Genomic DNA, 15,634 nt, shown 5'->3' with positions numbered 1-15,634 from the left:
ATTTATTTATTACTAATCTTTTAGGTAACTGCAGCACACAAATATTGTTCTTGAAAAACATTATCATTTGAAACAGGCCTCTTCAAAATGCCACTAAACTGCACACAATAACTGCATTTAATCATATTTTCAAATTATTGGTATTGATTGATGCTCTCAGGGAACACAGTGATAAACTAACATTTCCGATCAGACTGTAAATTTAGTTTTTTAGTTTTCATCAATAAGTGAAATTTATCATAACGATAAATCAAAATTCTTATAAGAAATGTTTCACGATAAATGATAACCGATACGATAAATGTCCACACATACTACTGATTACTGATTAATACTTTAAAAAGTAACTGATTGCTTTATTTCAAAATTAAATAAGTGAGATTAGAAGTAACTTTGTAACTATAGTTACACCCAGCAGCTACAAAGTTTCTCCTTATAGTTCAAGTTCAACTTAAAAACTGTTTCCTCACTAATAAGTCAATAATTCCTTAATACTGATGAAAACGTACTGGCTCCACTGGCAGATTATTTCACTTATAACATGAGAAAAATGTCTTATTATAAGTTAAATAATCTGCTCCACCTGCATAGATACAACAGAGTGAAGCTTTAAAAATCTTTGTCATCACCCAACAGTTGATGTTCGAAGCAGTTCGGTCCGGTTTCGACGGCCAGGTTGCCATCGACGATGTGGCGTTTCTGGTCGGCCCGTGCACCATACCCAGAAAATGCTCCTTTGAAGGCCAGAAGTGTGGTTACAGCAGTTACGGCGCCATAAACTGGCTCCACAGAAACGGACACACCACTACGGCGAACGGACCCAAAACAGACCACACTCTGGGGACCGAGCTAGGTCAGCAAAACCCGATCAGAGAACAGAAAACAGGAAAACAGAAGATTTATCCCATCCTGCTGTCAATGTCCAGGTTACTACATGATGGTCAACACAGACGCAGACGTTCTACCACCAGGTAGCGCCGCTGTCCTCATCTCCCCCGTCCAACAAGGAACCACCAAACCCGAATGTGTCAGTTTCTGGTATCATATGACAGAAGGGAACCCAGGTGAGTGTTATACCTACAACACTGCAAGGCTGCAAGACCTTCATGTTGTTATAATCTATTTCTTAGACTTTATGATCTATTGTGGTTTTCTTTATTTTATATTTGCTGTTTGTAATGATTGTATTTACTGACAAAATATGTTTAGTTAAGTTGTTTTTAACCTTGTTTTTTGTAACTTTTGTTTGTTCTTAACTAGAAAAATCACTCATTGTCCAGAAACAACAGTTATAAAAAAAATAGGGTTTTGGTTAGTTCTGGCTCATTTACAAAAATGTTAATGTGTATTTAATAAATTTCAAACTTCAAAAATGTCGATGTTCTTCTGGAGTCACAAACTGTTCACACAGAAATCTCATTGCGGTTGCATTTAATTAGTAGTGTGAACGACCATTCAAAAAAAAAAAATAATAATAATTTCCACCTGCTGTGTGAACATAGCCTAAAAAAGCTGCTTTCTGTCAAAACACTTCACTATTTCCCTTTTTTTCCTTTATTTTAATTTGTATTTGTACCTTATTAATTTGCCCGTAGAACTAAAATTGTCTTATAAATCTTTTTCTGCTCCTATAAATCACTTGGTGGTGTGTACCTCCAGCCTTCTTTACGGTGTACGTCAAACCCCAGAAGGGAGAGAGAGTCCCGATCTTCTCTGAGAACCTGAATGAGGGAGACGACTGGCGTCGCGTCAACGGCAACGTCTCCGTTGGACTTGTGTCGTGGCAGGTACAGAGCGACGTTAGAGAGCATTTCTTCCCCAGTCAGGTTGGTGTTTCACTTGGTTTTGCTCCGCAGTTGGAGTTCGAGGTCGTCGGATCAGGAAGTCGAGGTTCCCACGTTGCTGTTGATGACATCACAGTCTCGGCTTATCCATGTGAAGATCAAGGTTTGTTTTGATCTGAGTCAGGAGCTGAGTGAAGATGACACTGCTCACCTTCTTCAAATCTAACAGCATTGGTCTCAAACATTTGTGCTACGTTTGTGCTTCAAAGATTTTAATTTGTGCCGCTATCATCTTAGAAATATTCATGAAAAAGGTTTCTAGAGGTCAACCTCAGGTTTACAACATCTAGCAAATTTGGTGCCAAGCAGCTTTGCTTGTGCAGCAAAAAGTTTTGTTTATGCTGCAAACATTTTAAAGATATTAGTAAATGTTTCCAGAGGTCATGAAAGGTCAACCAGCCCCCACCTTCTTCAAATCAGGCAAAATTGGTATCTATCAACTTGACTAGGTTTGTGCTGGTTTGTGCAGCAAAAAATGTTTTGTTTGTGCTGATTTAATGAAAGTTTAAAGGCCAAACCGTCAACCCCCAAATCAAATCATTACTCAAATCAAACGAAACTGCCGTCAAATGTTTGTGCTACGTTTGTGCAGTAAAAATGTTCATTTTTGTCGCTATCATTTTAACAATATTAATAAAAAAGTTATCATCAGAGGTCAACAGCAATAACTTGAAAGCAAAACCAGCACAAACATTTTTTGCTGCACAAATGTAGCTGAGTTGCTTGACACCAAATATGTTTGACTTTGTAAATGTGAGCAGCACAAATATATATATATATATATATATTTTTTTTTTTTTTACTGCACAAACGCAGCACAAACATTTGACACCATTTTTGTTTGATTTGGGTAATGTAGCACTGGTTGACTTTTTGACCTTTAAACTTTCATTAATATTTTTAAACCAAAAGCAGCGCAAACAAAAATTGTTGCTGCAGAAATGTAGCTGAATTGATTGACACCAAATTTGTCGATTAGAAGAAGGAGGGTGGGATGGTTGACCTTTAATTCCCCAGATTTTTAAAATGATAGCAGCACAAACAAAAATCTTTACTGCACAAACATTTGACACCAATTTAGTTAGATTTGACTCAGGTCATATCAAGAGAATGGAGAAAATAACAAGCAGAATTTTTTCTCTGAGTCTGGATTAATACGATAACATAAAAAATAATATTATGCAGAGACATTGTGGAAAAAAAGAGCATCTTATGTGACACATGGAACCATCAGCTGCATCAGATTTCCATAAAGGAAAAGATTGAACTTCATGCATATTGAGGTTCAGACTTTCTACTTCAGGGTCCAAGTGCAGTTTGGAGAACGGGATGTGCAGCTGGATCAACATTCAGGACAGAGAACGGGAGAAGCTGGACTGGGAGCTGACCAGTCCGGAGAAGGAAAAGCATTATCCAGTCCCACCTCTCGACCACACACTGGGAACAGAGAAAGGTCAGAGAGGAAGACAACAACACTGGAGCTGCTTTGATCGGTTTTCAAAGAGGTTCTGTTCTGGTTCTAATCCAAAATCAGGGTTTGAACTGGTGCCTGAAATGCTTGAATTTTACTTAGTTGTTTTTCAAGGCTCAAAAAGTGCCTGATTTCTATAAGAAGTCCTTGAAAAGTGCTTGATATTGAAACTGTTTTATTATAATGTTGGTTAAATTTGGAAAGTGTTATCTACAGATATTTACACACAGAATAAAAAGACACATACACATTTTTTCTCTCTGTCTGAAACTAAATCAAACAAAATATTTATTGTTTTGGGCCAGCGAGAAATACCAAAATTCCCTATATTTGCTGGATGACATAAAACTCAGTGAGAACATTTTTAGAGATTCTTTCAAAACTTTCTCTGACCAGTCATGTGTGTAGGTCGTCTTTGAGAGACATCTCAAAACATAAAACTTAGTTATATTTTAGTTTACTAGAATACTACCAGGAAAGAAATAAATGATCATATAATAGTGAATTGAAAATGGAGATACGAACAAAACCAATTAACTAAAAAACAGCTAAATGTTGTGCTGGAAAACCTTGAAAAGTGCTTGAATTTTACTGTTGGAAAAGTGTATAAGCCCTGCAGATGACTAACTGCTTCGTTTTGCCTCAGGTCACTTCCTGTTCTTCCCAAGCAGCAACCGGACAGCAGCCAATGAAAAGGCCTGGCTGGTGAGCCCTCAACTGCCGCCGATTAAGCCCAACTGTCTGAGGTTCTGGGCCTACAAGCCCCAGTCATGTAAGAACGGTTGTTTTAATAAAATGGACGCCAGAGTCTGGATCGTCGGATGCGTCATGTTTGGTTAAATGTTCCCAGCGGACTGCCAGCTGAGGGTATGGAGCCTATCTGGAGGTATCATCTACCAGCAGCTGATCGTGAACGAACTCAGTGGACCTTGGAGACAGTTTGAACTGAACATCACGTCTCGTGAGGGATACCAGGTCAGACTTTCCAGAAAACTATAGAAACTTGGTACGTGACGTCACGCTCGCTGACGATGACGACGACTACTTAAGATTAACGGTTTAGGTGTCGACACAACGCGCTAAATCTCAAATGTACGCGTGATATTTAAAAGTAAAAAGGAGTAGCAGTACTTTGCTACTAATTGTCAACACTACGAACACTAGATAACAACATGAGTGGAAAATTTTAATTTAAAAAAAGCGAGAGAGGGAACTAGGTCAGTTAACTATGCTAGCACCACTAGCTTAGCTTGACAACTTCAACATGTAAATGTGCTGCGGAAATCGGTTTGTTTCAATTCAGGTAAAAAATAAAGGCAGCTCCTGTGTTCAGGCTACCACTTATTAATAATCACAAAATAAACATCAGTTCTGAAAACAATACTGTAACGGACGTGTAAGGGCCATCGTAGATAGAAAAAACATTCCACCAAAAAACTCAGAAATATTAAGATTAATGTGAAATTTGAAACTTTCCTTATTTTCCAGAACTTTTTTTAGATTAATCTCAAAATTTGAGTTTTTCCCCCTTTTTCTGTTTAGTTTCCTTAATATCTCGTTGTAATTCTTTGTGTGGGACATGTTTGCGTGTTATTTCGGTGTTGAATACTGATACATTAGTAGAGCTGGTGTTAGTCAGTTGCTATGGCAACAGGTTTGTGTGTAGCATAGGTGACACACAGACTGATTAAAAAAGAATATGAGTGGTTTTGAGTTATTATTAAACAGTTTTCTGCATTATTTTCCCTTTCACGAGGCTCACCGCACTAGATTAATAATCTCCAGATTTCATTCATTTAATCAACAGAGTTGTTCTGCTGCGGCAGCACGGCGATTAATGACAAGTAAAAAAAAGAGTCTTTTTGCCCTCCGGTATTGTGCGCATGTGCAAAATTGTTGTACGGAAATAATAACATCCACCATGTCTGTAAGTCATTGAGATTAAAGCATGTCAAAGCTGACATCTCTGCTGCATTTTGTTCTTATTTTTAACAGATTGTGTTTGAAGGCATCAAAGGCACATCAGGTTTTGTAGCTCTGGATGACATCGAGTACACCGTTGGGTTTGACTGCGCCACTAGAGACACAAAACCAAGTAAGACTGGAAATTAGGGGAGGAAATTTATCTTCACTTCAAAAACTTTCTGATTAGTCCATGTTGGACAGGGACTGCACCGTGACCTAGCAACCCCAGTAGAGTTCCTTCGTCACCTAGCAACCATACGGAACTCCAGTACGTTTGGTCAGCTGGTTTTATCGCTGTACAAATGCTGCTGAGAAAGACAAGTGTTTTGTTGTTGACTTACAATCCAGAAACCACTTGCTGCATTCTCGTTGGTTGTGCAGGAGGCACCACTTCTGCTTTTCAAAGATGTATAGTTTTTGTGTTGTTACCTTCAGTGGTTCCTGTTGTAGCGCCACCACATGTGAGGAGGTTAATAGGTTCTTCAGTGTGTTTGGTTTGTTTGACACAATGCAGTGTGAAAGCAAACCACAGCAGCTGAAAATGAAACAAATGTTGAAATGTTGGTTCCCAATTGAACCACGTCTACCTGACTACCAGGTATGAAATAGCTCTATTTTTCTTATGCAGCCAAAGATTAGGAAGAATATTGTGGCCGGCCCTTAGTGTTGCTGGAGACTCTGTGGTCAGATGGATGTAGATCACATACACATATTCTGGCCTTGTCAACAGATAACTGGATAAAATAATTCTAACTCTGAACAAATAATAGCTGGTTTTATCGCTGTACAAATGCTGCTGGGAAAGACAAGTGTTTTGTTGTTGACTTGATACCCAGAAACCACTTGCTGCATTCTCGTTGGTTGTGCAGGAGGCACCACTTCTGCTTTTCAAAGATGTGTGGTTCTAATACAGCAGATCTGTTTATATCCATTTTTAGGTGAGAGTGTAAACGTTGAGTTGTGGGGCGTGGCCAGCAGCTTATTTGGATTTAAAGAGACAAGACGCCCTAAAACAGCTCAAATAAGAAGAACTGATCAGACTGAAATCTGATTATCTAAGAATGATTTTGTGCAAAAATTGTAATGAACAGGTTTTGTTTAGCCCACAGACATATCCTAACCTGTTTAAGAGACACCAACATGTTTGTTGTAGTTTTTTTCAGCCTTTCTAGGAGTAAATGATTTCCGTCTCTCTTTCAGCCTCGAAGCCGGACAACGCCGGAGGAATCGCTGCCTCTGTGATCGTGGTGGTGCTGCTGATCGGCACCCTGGTCGCTCTGCTCGTCTTCTACCTGCGAACCAAACCAGATGCCAACTCTCCATCGCTCGCTATCGGCATTAGTAACGAAGGATATGTTCCAGTGAGTTAAAAGATCCCAATAAAATCCAATCATTTGACCTTTTCTCACCTTTTTCTCTCCTGAAACCTGTTTGATTTTTATTAAATTGTATCTCAGGAGGATCCTGTGACTGTTCCTCCAACACAAAACCATCCAATGGCTGCAGGATTCAACAACGTCTCTGTGAGTTTTATTCCACTCAGTTTCTATTGTTGAAACCAAATGATGACAGAAGCTTCACCACTAGGGGGCAGCAACTACTAATTTAAAAATCAGGCTTGTCCACAGGTGTTTGCAACAGAGGAAACATTTTATTAATCAGTCCAACATTATTACAAACAAATTGAAATCTTTTTTTAATAAAAAATATCTGGTGCAATATAAATATTTGTCTTTAATAACCACATTTTCAGCATTCTATATCATTTGATTTTCTAGATGTGAAAGTAAGAAGCTCACATCCTCTCTTCGCTGGTAGGAGAATATATTTGGTGTTTAAACTTTTAAAACCAGCAGCTAAAATCAGATATTAGCTGTTTGTGGTTGGTTCTGGTCCCTAACTACTACAATCTACTGTATTTGAACCATTTTGTGTGTGTAAAATTACTGATTCATGAAAAAATATCAAGAATATTTGAAGATTTTTGCAGATTACTGCAGTTTAATTGATTATCTTTGTCCTGCAGATTTCTGCCGAGGTCAGGAAGAGGGAGGAGGAGGAGTGACACGGGGAGCTTTGCTGCCGCCTAATGGTGGCTTTGGGAAATGCAGGTGATATAACAGCAGGAGAACTGCTTGTGTCACCCTAAATGATCACACCTACATGTAAACAAACACACATTTACACAGAAAACACAAAGCCAGAGCGCTGATTAATGCAGATCTGAGGGGATCCGGACCTCCAGCATGGGGAAGTCGGAGCGACATCGTGGCTCTCAGTACCGCTAAGCTGCATGAAACGGGACTGAATAATAAATCACTGCTGCGTTAGCGGGCGCTGAAGTGGGAACCTTGCAGTTCTGAGCAGATTTTAGTTTTAGATTAGATTTTGATCCTTTATTTTTCAATTTCTCTACCAAATGCTGACTGGTTTTAGTTTATTGGACCCGTTTTCTTCACCTCCCTTCTGATAAATGACCACAGCTCTGCAAAAACACAAAATCTGACCAAGTACATTTCTAGTGCAAATATCATAGGACACTTGAAATAAGACAAAATTAACTTACAAATAACTTTTCAGTAAAATATGTGTCACATAACTTGTGTTTCCATCAACCACAAAAACATAAAAACAAAATAATTAATCATTTAACTGAAGCTGGTAGAAAATAATCCAAATGTCAAAGAGCTGTTAGGAGATAATGTCAGTTTTCAGGTAGTTTTTTATAATTGTCTTCCCAAATTCTTCAGCTTTATTAATATTTGTGTTCAAATGAAGAATGGAGAAGAAATGAAAAACCTTTATGTTGACATGGTCGCCTGTTTCAAACTGATCATAAATAAAGCTAATTTTAAAGCTCTTGTCTTTTGATTGTTTTCATTTTGATTTCATTTCTTCTATTTCCTTTACACTTGCACCATTTTGCTTTTTAAAATTAAAACCAGGTCTCTCCATATGATTTATCACTGAATTATGCATTTTGAAAAATCTGATGAGTGTAAACTCATTTGTTTCCCATATATTGTGATGTTTCACATTTTTATCCCAGAAAAGTATAAAAACAAGATTTTATGCATCTAAAACTGTTTTCAGCTCAAAATTTGAAAAGTCAAATCTTCATTTTGACATCAAATATCAACTTCAGCATCACAAGCTAGTTGCCATGTTCAGATAAATATTCCTAAAAGCAACAGACAACATTTTCAGTTTGCAACTGAAAGGTTTCTCCTTTATTAAAGCAATTTAATATCTGACCACAATGTAAATCTGTGTATCAATAATTTATTAAGTTTCTTACATTAACAGAACAACGTTGAGTAAAATTAAGTTTTAAATCAAATCAATTGTGCCCTGAAACGCTGCAGAGAGTAATTTGTTAAACAGCATTAAAACCTAATTGCTGTGCAGTGAAACTTTATCGCTTCCCTGCGGTTTGACTTTTCTTCTCTTCAGCAGCAAAACAAGGAGTTTATTAGCTTTGGGTTCAGTCTGACGCTGAAGAACCACTTTTTCATCCGGATCTGAACCAAACTGGGAGAAAAAACATAAAAATACCCAACAAGGCGAAGCTGATTAACACTAATTAACCACAGAGACCCTGGAAAATTTAACTTTAAAAGCAAAAAACTCAAAACCTAATAAATAAATAGATTTAAATAGTAATGTACATTGAAACTATATTTATGATGTGCAGATATTAAAAGCTTGTTTTAATGTATTTAATATGTCACTAATGAAGAAATAAAACTTTACATCTGATTGGTTAATAAAGTTAGCCCCGCCCACAGATGGCTAATAAAAACGGTTTAATAAATTCATGTTTAACACAAAACTCTAAAATAATAACATTAAATATTTAAGTTATTGTAAGTATAACTCCCATTTATGAATATTTATGTCATATTTTTTACTTTTCGCTTTATTTAAATGTTTTATTTTAGACTTACTTCAAAAAAGCTGATAATTCAGAGGCAGAAATTATGAATGAATAAATAGAAACACAGAAAAAGCGTTATTTCCGGTGAGTTTCCTCCACAGGTGAGTCCTCTTACCTGTCGGCAGCATCCTGGATCCGGACTCGCCTCCAACATCCAGGTCAGATGAAGCGGTGCTGCTGGTCACCGAGCCGAGGAGACAAAGTGTCCATTTCACCGCCCAGAGAGACATTTCCACCGAACCGGAACCGGACCTCCAGCTACACTGAGGTCATCATCTCATCCCCGACTGAACTGCAGAACAAGAACTTCTTCTTCTTCTTCTCCTCCTGCTGCAGCTTCATCACTTCATCCAGGCGCAGTAAAGTGGCTCCTGACGCAACGTGACTTCGTACGTGAGGACATGACGCTGCTGTGTGGGCGGTTTGATGTCTATGACGTGTGGACAGACGTCATAGGTCAGGGTCTTTATTTGCTTTTGTCCCCCTAAACATCACTTTGCACTCGTTCCTGGCAGAGCCTGTTGATCTCGCTATTGTTGCAAAAAAAACGAATATTATCTTCAACTTGCCAAATAATGAGTAGTCAGAGTTCACCATCCGAGATCCAGAACGTCACCGTGGAAGCCCTGATGGCTGCGGTCGACCCGTTTGTCAGAACCCTCACCCCAAAGGACTGGTTAAGACTGGCAAACGGAAACGCAGACGCCACCACCACCAGAGCTCTGCAGGAAACTATTGGATTTATTTTGGAGATGTTTACCTGCAACCTTCTGCTTAGTCAGGAAAGTTGCACCATGAAGAACTTGAAGGAGGTCGTGGGGAACAAAGTTCCCAAATGCTTCGCGAAAATCCTGGAGATCGAAGAAGACATAATTACAGAGAACACACATAATTTAAACAGGCTGATTGTAAAATATCTGCTGGCCAGAGGGAAACACAGCTTGGACTCAGGTGCTACTCCAACAGATAGTGATGAGAAAGCACCTTGCTCGTCAATAGTCAGACTTATGGTGGATGAAACCATCTTGATTATAAAGGACTTTTTGGATAGAACGCCCTCATTTGTTGAGAAATTCAAGGAACAAGCCGACAGTGAAACGTGTGAGCCAAAACCTAAGACTAAAGGTCTGACAGGAAGGATAAAGAAGATTTTCAGGAATTTCATTGGTAGACGTTCAGCGAAGGTGGCTCCATTGATCATTCAGGTGGAAGATGTAAAAATGTCGGCAGGAGAGGCTTCTCTTTTGGACATTAAAGAGTCTGTAGCTCAGCCGGCCAAAGACAACGAGGAAACTACGGCCATAGCAGCCGATATTCCTCAAGACGTCAAGGCAACCGCAGAGCTACAGGAAGAGGAGCCTAATATTGATCAGATCTCACCTCCTGAGCCAGACAGACTGACAGATTCCCATCCAGTAAAACCTCCAGCAGAAATCTGTGAGAATATGATTCCTGCTGAGCTGGAACTGGAACGATCAAAAACCGAGTCCCTCAGATATCCAGAGGTAGACAAGTCCCTCAGCGAGCCAGAGGTAGACCAGTCCGTCAGAGATCCAGAGGAAGACAAGTCCCTCGGTGAGCCAGAGGTAGACAAGTCCCTCAGAGATCCAGAGGTAGACAAGTTCCTCAGAGATCCAGAGGTAGACAAGTCCCTCAGTGAGCCAGAGGTAGACAAGTCCCTCGGAGATCCAGAGGTAGACAAGTCCCTTGGTGAGCCAGAGGTAGACAAGTCCCTCGGAGATCCAGAGATAGACCAGTCCCTCGGCAAGCCAGAGGAAGACAAGTCCCTCAGAGATCCAGAGGTAGACCAGTCCCTCGGCGAGCCAGAGGTAGACAAGTCCCTCGGAGATCCAGAGGTAGACAAGTCCCTTGGTGAGCCAGAGGTAGACAAGTCCCTCGGAGATCCAGAGATAGACCAGTCCCTCGGCAAGCCAGAGGAAGACAAGTCCCTCAGAGATCCAGAGGTAGACCAGTCCCTCGGCGAGCCAGAGGTAGACCAGTCCCTCAGTGAACTAGAGGAAGACCAGTCCCTCAGTGAGCCAGAGGTAGACCAGTCCCTCGGCGAGCCAGAGGTAGACCAGTCCCTCAGAGATCCAGAGGTAGACCAGTCCCTCAGTGAGCCAGAGGTAGACCAGTCCCTCAGAGATCCAGAGGTAGACCAGTCCCTCAGTGAGCCAGAGGTAGACCAGTCCCTCAGTGAACCAGAGATAGACCAGTCCCTCAGTGAGCCAGAGGTAGACCAGTCCCTCGGCAATCCAGAGGAAGAACAGTCCGAAGAGGTAAACATGAGAAGAACTGCTGTAAGAAGTCTGGTCAGGGAAGTTATCCAGCAGATAATTGACAAATCAGGAAAGAGACATTACCCTCTAATACAATATAATTCTATTTGTGATCGACTCTTTGAGAAACTCTGGGCGGAAACCGAAACCAGAGTTCTCAAAATGAGCCCAGAGACGATTATACTCCAGGGGAACACCATCTTCAAAGACCTGATGAAGAAGTGCAAGAAGGTAGAGAACATCCTCCTTCTCCTGGAGGCAGGAACCCCGATACTAGAGAGAAATGTCCTGGTAACAATGGCAAGCCGACTTCAGCCGCGCTGGAAGACCTTCAGTTCAATTAGAAAGGCTTTCAGGGAAGCGGTAAAAAACCTGCGAGAGAACCAACACAGGCTTTACATTTGGCTCTAAATGAGTTACAGCCAAATGTAAAGCCTGAAACTCAGGAAAAATTAGTATAGTTAGTATATTTTATATTTCCCATCGATTTTTCTGTTCTTTAAACTCTGCTGGTGTCCATAATGATGCTTTTATATAGCAGCATACAGCCTATTGTGTTCATTTTTAGTAGTTTGATCATTTTATACTTGTTAATTTTTAGTAGTTAGATCATTTTATACTTGTTCATTTTTAGTAGTTAAGTCATTTTATATCTGTTCATGTTTAGTAGTTTAGTCATTTTATATCTGTTCATGTTTAGTAGTTAAGTCATTTTATATCTGTTCGTTTAGTAGTCAATTCATTTTATATCCGTACATTTGTCAGAAACATTTGACATGAAACAAAAGATCAATATTCACAATATTGTAAAGAAAATAACATATTTCTCATTTGAATAAAATAAAAACAGTTTAAATGAGTTGCCGAGATACAACATTCAAGACTCTTACAAAACTCATTCAAACGACAAAACTTTCTACTTCCGCTTCCGGTTGAATGGCGAGAGCAGCAAATGGAGGCAGCTCGTAAATGAAAAGAAAAACAATTTTTTAAAGCCTCCGGGTCAACAAATATTGATTTTTTCGCATATAAAGCAACTATGAACAATATAGATTATGAAAGACCGTCGGGAATCTTCTCAAAAATCTTTGGATCCAGAGTGATTTCACATGAATATCTTAAGAATCCAGTTCTGCTCTTTGGTTCTGGTTCTGACAGTAGAACATCCACCCCAGTGACCATCAGTGAGATGTTTGTCCATGAGTCTCTCAGGATGTCCTGTAGTTTGTCTCTGAGCTCTGACACAGCTGCTGTCACGTCCTCAAAGTGTCCCAGAGGACGGATGTTGATGCTGGATGAGTGTGTAGACTCACTGAGTGCTGGCAGTGAGGGGTAGTTGAGGAGAAAATGGCTGTGATCCTCTGTGTGTGAGAGCTGCTCCAGCTCAGCGTCTTTCCTCTTCAGCTCAGTGATCTCCTGCTCCAGCTTCTCCTGAACATCTTTGACTCGACTCACTTCAGTTTCCTGCTGGGATCTGATCTGCTGCTTCACCTCAGAGCTTCTTTTCTGGAGGAGACGGATTAGCTGGGTGAAGATCTTCTCACTGTCCTCCACTGTTTTATCAGCAGAGCGATTGATGGCCTCCACCTCCTGTTGAAGCAGCTTCACATCTTCCTCTCTGTCCTGGATTCTCTGCTGGATGTTTCCTCGTCTCTCCTCCAGCTCTCTCTGCCTCTCAGTCCTTTCTGCTGCAGCTGACACTGTTTCATGGCCTTTATGTTCATCCACAGAGCAGAGATAGCAGATACACTTCTGATCAGTGCGGCAGAACATCTTCATCACCTCATCATGCTTAGAGCAGATGTTCTCCTGGAGGTTCTTGGACGGCTCCAAAAGCTTGTGTTTCTTAAATGCAGCTGAATCAAAATGAGGCTGAAGGTGTTTCTCACAGAAAGAGACCAGACAGACTAAACAGGACTTGATGGCTTTCCGTTTTTTCCCAGTGCAGGAATCACAGGCCACATCTTCAGGTCCAGCATAACTGTGGTCAGCAGGAGCAGCTTGGAGTCCAGTCTTCTTCAGCTGCTCCACTAAAGCTGCTAGCATGGTGTTTTTCTGCAGGTCAGGCTTCTGTGTGAAGGTTGTGCTGCACTGAGGACAGTGGTAGTTTTCCTTTTTCTCACCTTCATCCCAGAACTTTGTAATACAGTTCATACAGTAGCTGTGTCCACAGGAAGTCGTCACTGGATCCTTCAGTAGATCCAGACAGATTGAACAGGAGAAAGTTTCTCGATCCAGCTTAACCGCCTGCTGCTCCATTTCTGCTCTCAGTAGCACTGACTGTTAGTTTCATTTCCTGAGAACAAAAAACAAGCTCGAGTTGTGATCCACCAATCACATGTCAGGGCAGAGAGGCTGCAGCCAATCAGCCTCCAGCTTCAGCAGGTGGTGGTTCCACCCAGACTCAGTGTGTGTGAGACCAGGAAGAGGAGCGCTCTGAAAGCAATAATATTTTAAGCTGAATCATCTTCACAACAGTTTTCTGTTCAAAATAACTGACTGAGTCTCTTAAACTCAGGTTGCTAACATGTTAGCTCTCCGTAGCTTCAGAGAATAAAATGAAAGAATCATTCTTGCTGAAGAAACTAGATGTGTTTGGTGGTTAAGGGAAAATATGCTTCCTGTTTCCTAACTGCTCTGTAATGACAACAGACTGCAGAGAATCCAATGTTTGCATCGTGTTCATATCAGTTTGTAATCCGTCTTTTTATAAAGCTGTAAAACTTTAACAAAACAGCATTTAGTAGTTCTACTGCCAGATATGAGACAGAGGTCTATTTCTGCATTTAGTTTTCAGAGAATCATTTAATTCAAGGTTCAACATCTGACCGGTTCTTCTGGGTTTTATGCAGAACTACATTCTTTCTGAGGTGAATGCAAACATGTCAGCACATGTTTAATGTGTCCATAAAGCTCTGCCTTATTCATGCATTTATAAAATATAGTAATTAAATTCAGCCCATCATGGTATTTAGGTTTTTGTTGCCTCCCTAATGTAATTGTTCCTCCCTGATGTCATCACTTGTCTCCTCTACAACAGATACTGACCTCATGTCTGTCTCCTTCGCCCCTCGTCTTTGGCGCCTCCACTAAGTCATATGGTCAGAAAAGCATTATACATTAGTTGTAAAAGTTACAGATCTTAATCCAAACTGGACCGGAGACTGAGATCCAGGTGTTGTTGTGCCAAAATTTACTATCGATTTGAGTACAATATAATACCCAAGATTTATCATTATTTCCTAAAACACTCACTATTCTCTCTCTCCATTGATTTAAAGTCGGAGGTAAAGGTTTATACCAACATACCATGATCATTTTCTTTGCTACCAGTACAAGGATTCCAAACTGGTGCCGTTTTTCTTTACTTAATAAATCTCTCTGGAGTACTCCCAGAACGACGACAAGGGGGTTCCATTAAATATGAATGTGTAAAATATTTGAAATTTCCTCTCTCATTCCTTCCCAACATGTTTTAATCTTTGGATAATCCCAAAAAATACGACTTTGATCTCCAACTAGTGCACGTTGTCTCCAGCACAAATTTGATTTAGCCGTATCAAATTTCGAAATAATACATGGTGTTCTGAAATATCTAGCGATTACTTTCCAATAAAATTCTTTCCAAGTTGGGTTGTTAGTCAGTTTATGTCCATTTTCACACACTTGCTCCCACTCTTGATCATCAATCACAACGTTCATTTCTAGTTCCCACCTCTGCTTTATCCCAGGAGGCCCCCCAACATACATGACTGTAAACATTTATATAGATTTGACCGTTTTATCAGATTTATTTTCTTTAGTGACCTTTATGAAGAACATTTCTAAATCAGTAGGTCGTGATTGAAGAAGAGACCATTCAATATGGGACATCAGGTTACTTCTCAACTGCAAAAATCTGTAAAATTCAGATGAAGTCAATCCATACTTCTGAATCTGACCAAATGATTTCAGAATCTTACCTTCAAAACAATCATCAACAAAAATTATTTTGCCAGATTCGAAACCCTGAATCATGTTGCCCTGGTAACAAAAAATCCATTATAACCAAAATGTTCAAGGCCCTGGATATAGTTTTAGGAGCTTTTTTCTAAACATGCTCAAAATCCTTTGTGGGCTTTTCATCCACGTATTTGTA

The 15,634-nt window shown here is 40.0% G+C and overlaps 2 protein-coding genes across 6 annotated transcripts in view; one reads left to right on the top strand and one right to left on the bottom strand.

The window, feature by feature from the left end:
- Window positions 1–15,634, top strand: part of mamdc4 (MAM domain containing 4) — a 36,029-nt gene that overhangs the window by 11,115 nt on the left and 9,280 nt on the right. For 3 of the 5 annotated variants that reach the window (XR_003596433.1, XR_003596432.1, XR_003596431.1), the window contains exons 19-28: window positions 637–853; window positions 927–1,064; window positions 1,660–1,787; window positions 1,857–1,947; window positions 3,148–3,297; window positions 3,962–4,087; window positions 4,166–4,290; window positions 5,311–5,410; window positions 6,481–6,641; window positions 6,738–6,803. Coding sequence is in view for 2 of the 5 variants with exons in the window: in XM_028024650.1 (XP_027880451.1) it covers window positions 637–853; window positions 927–1,064; window positions 1,660–1,787; window positions 1,857–1,947; window positions 3,148–3,297; window positions 3,962–4,087; window positions 4,166–4,290; window positions 5,311–5,410; window positions 6,481–6,641; window positions 6,738–6,803; window positions 7,307–7,345 (1,341 nt within the window). In the remaining 3 variants the exon portion in view is untranslated. Of the gene's footprint in view, window positions 1–636; window positions 854–926; window positions 1,065–1,659; window positions 1,788–1,856; window positions 1,948–3,147; window positions 3,298–3,961; window positions 4,088–4,165; window positions 4,291–5,310; window positions 5,411–6,480; window positions 6,642–6,737; window positions 6,804–7,306; window positions 8,143–15,634 lie in introns of those variants that run through there. The other 2 variants (XM_028024651.1, XM_028024650.1) reach the window with 2 other exon arrangements.
- On the bottom strand, window positions 12,693–13,790 carry LOC114149087 (E3 ubiquitin/ISG15 ligase TRIM25-like). Its single transcript, XM_028024658.1, is given in 2 exon segments — window positions 12,693–12,810; window positions 12,812–13,790. Coding segments are annotated over 2 exon segments (1,005 nt in total). The 5' UTR covers window positions 13,756–13,790; the 3' UTR covers window positions 12,693–12,749.

This window comes from Xiphophorus couchianus, chromosome 8, assembly GCF_001444195.1.
Source record: "Xiphophorus couchianus chromosome 8, X_couchianus-1.0, whole genome shotgun sequence".
NCBI lineage: Eukaryota > Metazoa > Chordata > Actinopteri > Cyprinodontiformes > Poeciliidae > Xiphophorus > Xiphophorus couchianus.
Note: the sequence above shows the minus strand (reverse complement) of the source record. Positions and strands in the feature narration are given on the sequence as shown.